Here is a 7,500-nt window from a genome sequence, read left to right as displayed (position 1 = left end):
TGCAGGAATGCAGTGAAGGTCTCAAAAACCCCATTGCTCCAGCACACTCAACCAGATGTTAGAGAGGCAAGTTGCTTATGTCCTTGGTCCCGGAAGCATTCAATGTGGGCAATTAACTGCATGGTGAAACTGCAATTTCTTAATAGGTCAATATACAATATTGGTAATACTGCAATTTCTTAATAGGTTTTTGTGACAAGAATTAAGAATCAAGCATACAAATATACAAACTAATCTAAAATTAAAATAAAGAATGACTGCATACACTTATAACCCGTGTTCACTTGATATGATTCGTGCAAATCTAGATTTTATAGATTATTATTTTGACTTTATTCTTCTCTTTCTTGTGCAATGCTTGAATCAGCAATGTTGTAGATCACAACTGTACACCATTTTTACTTCAACCTATTTGTGACAGGATTGAGGAGAGGTTGTAGAAAATATTGTAATGTAACAGTACCTTTCTTTTTTGTGTTTAACAGAAACTGTATGGATAGAGACATGTCTGTATGTCATCCATCGCCAGGTGCAGCCATGCAAGCCTGTGTTAACGATTGAGGTATTTGTAATTATTTTGCTTTTGTTATTGCATTCATATTGTATTGCTTTTTTGCATAATGAAAGGTTCTTTAAATCAACTGCATTCAAATGCTGATAATAAACCAAGAAATCATATGTTTAAAGGAGTTGAAAATATTGGAAAAAGGTCTCACACTTAATGAACTAAAATTTAAAGGGAAAAAAAATTGTATCAGTAGTTAATTTTTGTGTGAATTATTTTTTGTCTGTTTAATTTTGTTGCTTAAGTGACTAATATTACCATGTTCATGCATTTTATACCCGTGTAAATGAGAAAAATATGTTATTAAATAACCTTTCCTTCAAAGTCTTCTTCCCTAGTTCATCATGGTCACTATTACCATCTCCCCTTTCCTCATTATTCAGAAGGAAAATGATGGCAGCAACACTTAATGATGAGCCATGCAAAGATCTCTTCCCTTGCTAGGGAGAGGAGTTACAGTTAATAGAAAAAAAATTATTAAAAGTATGTTTTCTCATAGTTAGTACTCTACTAACTATGGTTTTCTCTATAAAGACACTCGTATGTAAGAGCAATAATATGTCTTTTAAAAGGGCAACACAGCACAATTGCTAAGTTTCATGCCTGATAAAAGGGTCAGTTTGAGCATTCAGTGTGATCTGTGATCTGAAAAATGCCTCAAAAGTTTCGGAACGTTCAAGAAATGACCCCCTTGTATAATATTTTTTTCCTGTCACAAAGTGTAATAGCCTTCAATTCAGTCAACTGTGAAAGGATTGTACTTTTGCACAAGAATTTTTAATTATCAGACTTTACCTTGTTTATAAGTTATGAGATTGATGAAAGATAGTGCTAACGCACCTATAATTTACATTTTAAAACTTTGCGGCTTGTAAAACCGTCATGCCGAAATGAGCTTCAAGCTGATACATACATGGCTTAAGGTCAAAGTCTGGATATTTATTAAATAATAGGTATGTTTACGTAATTTGGAACCCTTTATGAAATGATTGTTGGTCGGCATTTGTTTATTGAACATGTCTGCACTATTAGTGTAGGGCTCATACAATGGTAATAATTTGGAATGGTGGCTGATTTATTTTGTGTTCTATTTTGCACATTGTACATGACATGCTCCATCCAACAAAAAGAGGAAGAAAACTCTTTCAGATGCTTAATTGGAGTTATTGTTTTTCAATCAGATATTAGGCTTAGCTCTTTCAGCACTTTGAGGTGGCAACCAGTCACTAATTAGAATGAAAAGAAAGAAACTGGAACTTGAAATTGAGGCTCTGATTGCAAAGAGAAAAAGGGTAATGATAATCATTGTGATTTAATCATGGTCTTTCCCCAATAATTGCCATCTGTTTTTGTGATATTTTTTAATTCCTCCTGAAAATAATTCAGCGTTTGGCAAAGGAGGTGCACATGAATTCTTAACTTCTGCAGCTCAAATGCTGTGCAATCTATTCTTCTCAATTAGAGCACATACCGGTATTTTATTTTATGTTGAGGTGGCTCAAAACATTTTCAGTCTTTTTAAAAGTTAATTCAAGTTGTGATTCTGCAATACTGTATCATTTAACAGAAATAATGTAACTGGTTACATATGAAGCATTTGCCACATATCATATTTATTAATAATCTCTGTATAGGTCAGTTGATTTAATGCTGATTGTCAATGATTGTAAGTGATTTGGGGAAGGGGGCTCTCTAGTGGTCATAGTAACCAGCACCCAAGAATAATTTATTGATAATGATAATGATGATGATAATAGAGGGATTTTCAATTGAGTGTTGTTAAACCAAAACCAAAGTAATTATTTTAGCCAATCAGAAAGGACAGAGACAATCCAGTAAATCAATCAAAACTCGAAGTAATTACATGTAGCCGACACAAAGCACGGGAAAATGTGCACGCACAAGCCACAATTGGTTTTGGTTTCATTTCTGATTGGTTGAAAAAGTGGCGCAAGAACTTTGAACCAATCACTGAGTGAACTAATAAACCAATTTGAAAGAAATTTGCTAAATAAATTACTTTCGACACTCAATTGAAAACCACTCTAATAATAATAATAATAATAATAATAATGATGATGATGATGATGATAATGATAATAATAATAATAATTATTATTATTATAATTATTATTATTATAATGAAATACTAATAATTTATTTTTTTCATTCAACTTACAATATTTTATAATAAAATAAAAAATCTTAACCAAGCCTAATTAGACAAATTCGCAAAAAATTACAAAATTTATATTTAATATTATTCTTTATACCTATGGTGTATTACAGTGCAATGCTCCTTGTGGTGGCCATGCAACAAACTTTCAAACTTGACAATCTACCTGTAAACACGTCAACTCAACAACCCATTCAACGGTGTTCAAATTGCAACCATACGAACTTTGCAAGTAGCCGTGACTGTCAATGAAATTCACACACCTTGATTGGTGGATAATTTGTAAAAAATTGTTAGGTGGCCACGGTAAGGTGCGTCGCACTGTAAAAAGTGTTCATTTCTATGATTCAAAAAGTAATTATTTGGACTACAAAACTTATTAAAAAATAACACTTAAAAATTTCTACTCAATATCTTCTTCAATTGTCTCAAAGTCAATAATAATAATAATAATAATATTATTATTATTATTATTATTATTATTATTATTATTATTTATAATGGTCACTACCATTACCATTACTTAACAAAAAATATATACTAAAAATGCTACAATACAGGTCATAATGGGGACTTTACTTGTCTTAGAATTCAGTTGTAAATCTCTATGAAAAGGCAATTAACAACTGGCTACTTATATAATAATAATAATTATTATTATTATTATGATTATTATTATTATTATTATGATTATTATCATTATTATTATAATTATAAAATGAAAATATGCAATAAATAGTATAACAAAGTGAGATATTAACGAGAATAATTAAGGATGAAGGCGTGAACCAAAGATAAAGTAAACTATTTCAGCTAAGAAGGAGATAAATTAATATGAAATTTTCATTTTATTTCTCACTGTACAAGTGACGATGTAAAGGAACCGGAATACTGCTATTACATGAATAAGCGTTGTGGTACCTAACCTTGCAAACAGGTGATAGAAGTATATTTTGTGGTTGAAACTGCTTTGAGCCTCATTAGTTACCTAAAAGAACTGAAAACCATGCCAAAATGAGAAACAAATTGAAAACTATAAAAGCATTTATTTCTTGTTTGTTCTGTGGAAATTTGTTTTAAAGTATTAAAGTGACACGAGTGAATGTGCACTAGCGTTTACATTCGAGAAAACACTTATTGGTTATTTAAGTCTTTGACTTTTGGCAACCCCTAATTCACAGTATTGTGCAGATCAAGACATGGGCCTGTCATCACTGCCATTAAGCTCCATAACATCAAGCCCATCTGGAAGCTGGGTATTGTCAAGGATACACAGGTTATCCAGTACCACTGTCGCAGCACTATTGTGTCGCAAGCAGTTACATTATTGAGGAGCTCTGAATCATTACCAAAGGATCTTTGTGTCATATTCCTTGTTTTCGTGCGGCTCCTTTGACAATTTTCTTCCACTGCACTTGACACTTTGTCAGGGTTTAAGGGGGTCGTGAAGGTAGCTGTGTAGGGCGTACCTCTTTCGAAAAGCCCATCCTTGCTGCTGTTTCCTTTTCATGTGAATCTGCCGTGCGCTCCCGTTGAAGATGGCTGAGTCAGACTGAACTATGCCACTTGGCCACAAGGTTTGTAAATCTCATTTCTTCATCGCAAACTGCCATCTCGTTGATCGATGGCATGAAACGTCTTATGACAAACGTAAAGGTATTCCTCTTTTGCCGGTGTGCCGATTGGGAAGAGCGTGCCGTCGATCGCCCCCATCATCTCAGGGAAAGCTCTAACAGACTGAAATTTGGTCATAGTTTCCTATAAAAAATCACTATAGTTAAGGCGGCGGACCCAATAAACTACGGCTCTTAAAACTTGAAGTGATTAACAGTTAGATGTGTGCATCAGAATATGAATCAACATTTTTGGAACAAACTCTTCAATCCTATTCGAACATCACTGTTTCATTGTGTCAATTCGTATAAAGACGAACCACGGGATGCGGACCGCAGAGAGAACAGCATTTTCAATTCACTTTCCTCGGAAGAGGGGTTAAGTTTAAGTTATTTTTTTCCGAAAATATACTGTTATGTGTCCTTTTTACCCCTGTTTTTTGGGAATAGGCCTACCCGAATGGAAAAACTTTTGAATTTAGGAATAAATTACAAACAAGAAATAGATAGTATAAATGAAAGTGGAATGCTCTCTAATGATCGTTTGCAGTACTAGTATACTAGTAGAGTTTAATACTTTACAAGTCAATTAGTATCTATGTAAAATTAAGGTAAAACACTTAATATCAATGCTTACATTCATTTCTTCTCTTGATCAGGGAAAGATTATCCACTCGCCAGCAATACACTTTATAAAAACACTGAGCAACGGAGTGAACACAGCGACTCGCGCCTGGCCTTGGAGATTCCCCTGGTATCTTCGACGGCTGTCAAGAAACTTCCACTTGCAAAGTACTGTAAGGCTATCTGGACCTAAAACTGATTAAAAACAGTTAAATCCCTGACCAGACTCGAAAGGGGCCTCTGAATCCACAAAGACGTTGAAAGTGACTGTGGTCAGAACATAGAAAAAAGGAAAATTACCCACCTGAACCTCCGGATCTAGCGGAAAATAATAATTTTCGTCTGGTGTTGGGCCTCAATGTGGTCCTTCAAACTTGGAAATAACGCACTCAGTTATTTCAGGTGACAATCTGTAACGTTCAATTACCTCGCATCTTCTCATTTCAGTCAATACTGTTCCTTGTCTGTAATTTTTTTTCTCGCGACTTGGTGTTAGAAGTGCTCCAACGCCAGCCATTGTTATTCACACTTTCCCGGGAGCTCGCGATCACACGTAAAATATCTCTGGAAAACGATATGTTTTTTTCGACCCAAAAACCTCGGGCCTTTGGATTGAGCAAACATCAACACAACACAACACAACACAACTAGGACACATACAGCTTGACAAACTGTTGCAATGTTAAGGAAATGTGATCCACAGAAGTTCTGTAAAATAGGAAGTACGAGCAAGTACCAAGAGAATAAAAACTCCTACTATACCTATACAAGCTGGCCATATTATCCCCACGAAATTTCTTCGAATGTTGTTAATTTTACGAATCGGTTGAACGTCGTGATTGTTTGTTTGAAGATAGTTCAGGCAGATAGTTCAATTTTCAGCTCTGAGGGCCTCGACAACAAGGGCACTCCTCGTTGTACTCCAGCCCTGGAGGTTTTAACGGGCCGTTTTTATATTTTTAGAAATTCCGTGTCGGCATGATTGACATGAATGTCATCAACAGTCTCATTCATTGGTCGACACATGGACTTCGATATTGCGGTTGGGAATTGCGGTTGGGATGGTACCCTGCGTTCCGGTCGTCGCTTCTCTGCCTACTCGGCTCTGCCTACGAAGAACCTACGAAGGCAGCTTCGACCGAAAAGCGACGACCGGAAATGGTTGAATGGTTATTCTTCATTATGTATATCCAACACAGCGGTCAAATGAGTGCGCATGTGCGTGGTTTAAGCACTTCCGGTTTCTTTCCGGAACACACTACGGAACGAACTGTGCGTGAGTTTGTGAATGAAATATTGCTGGGAATCTTTTTTTGGTGGATGAATCATTACCTAAATGACTTACCACGTATGATACGACGTATGACTGAAGACCTTTGCGGTAGTAAACGCAAAAAAGGGGATCCAGTTTGAGTAAAACTGCTTGCTTATTTTCATTGTGGTAAGGTGAGCAAAAAGTAAACAAAGGCATTACCCCGTAAACTATTTCTGTTTCCTCCGCTCCAACTACGATTTACGTTTATTTTACTTTATTCGGTTTTGGGAAAGACGAGCTACAATTCGATGTGGGCTAACGATCATTTTAGCTCGATATTTAAGACAATTTCAGGTAGATCTTTAACCACTGAAAGCTCACTTCGTGGAAAACGTGATTACATGTGGTGAAATTAAGAAATTATATGATCGAGAAGGAAACAAATGTTAAAGTGCTTTTCGAATTCATTAACCAGTACACATGATTTTAGTGTCTTCAGTTCATCACGTGCCAAGCCAGAATATATTGTGCAAAGATTTAAACATCTTAAGAGCCATAATAAATTTAAATACGTGTAGGAATAGCAAACTCAAACTCAGCCTATTAATATATATACCTGTAAAGCGGAAATTAAGAAGGCAAACAGAAGAAATGGTGTACTGTCTAGTCCAAGGATTAATTTATAAATTAGGTCTTCTGAAATCTCAAACCCTGACTGAAGGAAATTGACCTTGTTTCATTCCAGACAAAATCCCTACTCACCCCAAGTGGGCTCAATGTGAGGGCTAATGTGGCAGGAGGTCTAAAAAAGCCATAACCTGTTTAAAAAAAAATAGTTTCAGGCCAAGCTACCATTCCAAGACAGATGGATGAGTTCAAATCAAACACCCTCTGTGGAAAGGTTGGATATTGTCAGGAAAAAATGGAAATAGTTGAATTGATTGAGGAGTATTTCACTAGTCACTAACAACATGGCACACTTCAAGAACATATTAACTGCTTGGGATGATGCACTTAAACTAAATTAACTGCTTTCTCGTGTCTTTTGGTTTCAGAGTGTGAAAGTTGTTCCATGTTGCTGGTTTTAATTTGTGACATTCCAGTCTTTGAAATCTTATCTGTATTAGCTGGCACAATTCCTCCCTTGCATGCCTGCTGTCTTCCCTTGATTATCACTGTTACTAGGCTGTGTCCTTTGGTTTTGTCATCAGGTAGTGGAATGGCATGTGGTGTGCATACAAAATGTCCAGATGACTTGAAGCCATTT

The 7,500-nt window shown here is 35.7% G+C and overlaps 1 protein-coding gene and 1 long non-coding RNA gene across 5 annotated transcripts in view; one reads left to right on the top strand and one right to left on the bottom strand.

Moving 5' to 3' along the window:
- LOC138007631 (uncharacterized) overlaps positions 1–1,047 on the top strand; it is a 2,575-nt gene extending 1,528 nt beyond the window's left edge. Inside the window, exons 2-3 of one of the 2 annotated variants that reach the window (XR_011124076.1) lie at positions 6–66; positions 486–1,047. This is a non-coding gene — a long non-coding RNA (uncharacterized lncRNA). Of the gene's footprint in view, positions 1–5; positions 147–485 lie in introns of both variants that reach the window. The other variant, XR_011124075.1, reaches the window with a different exon arrangement.
- Positions 1–5,914, bottom strand: part of LOC138007630 (uncharacterized) — a 23,190-nt gene extending 17,276 nt beyond the window's left edge. Inside the window, exons 1-2 of one of the 3 annotated variants that reach the window (XM_068854656.1) lie at positions 4,992–5,914; positions 3,668–4,499 (exon numbers count right to left, since the gene is read on the bottom strand). Coding sequence is in view for 1 of the 3 variants with exons in the window: in XM_068854654.1 (XP_068710755.1) it covers positions 5,741–5,757 (17 nt within the window). In the remaining 2 variants the exon portion in view is untranslated. Of the gene's footprint in view, positions 1–3,667; positions 4,967–4,991 lie in introns of those variants that run through there. The other 2 variants (XM_068854654.1, XM_068854655.1) reach the window with 2 other exon arrangements.
- Positions 5,915–7,500: the final 1,586 nt, after the last annotated feature.

Source organism: Montipora foliosa, chromosome 6 (genome assembly GCF_036669935.1).
Source record: "Montipora foliosa isolate CH-2021 chromosome 6, ASM3666993v2, whole genome shotgun sequence".
NCBI classification, from domain to species: Eukaryota; Metazoa; Cnidaria; class Anthozoa; order Scleractinia; family Acroporidae; genus Montipora; species Montipora foliosa.
Note: the sequence above shows the minus strand (reverse complement) of the source record. Positions and strands in the feature narration are given on the sequence as shown.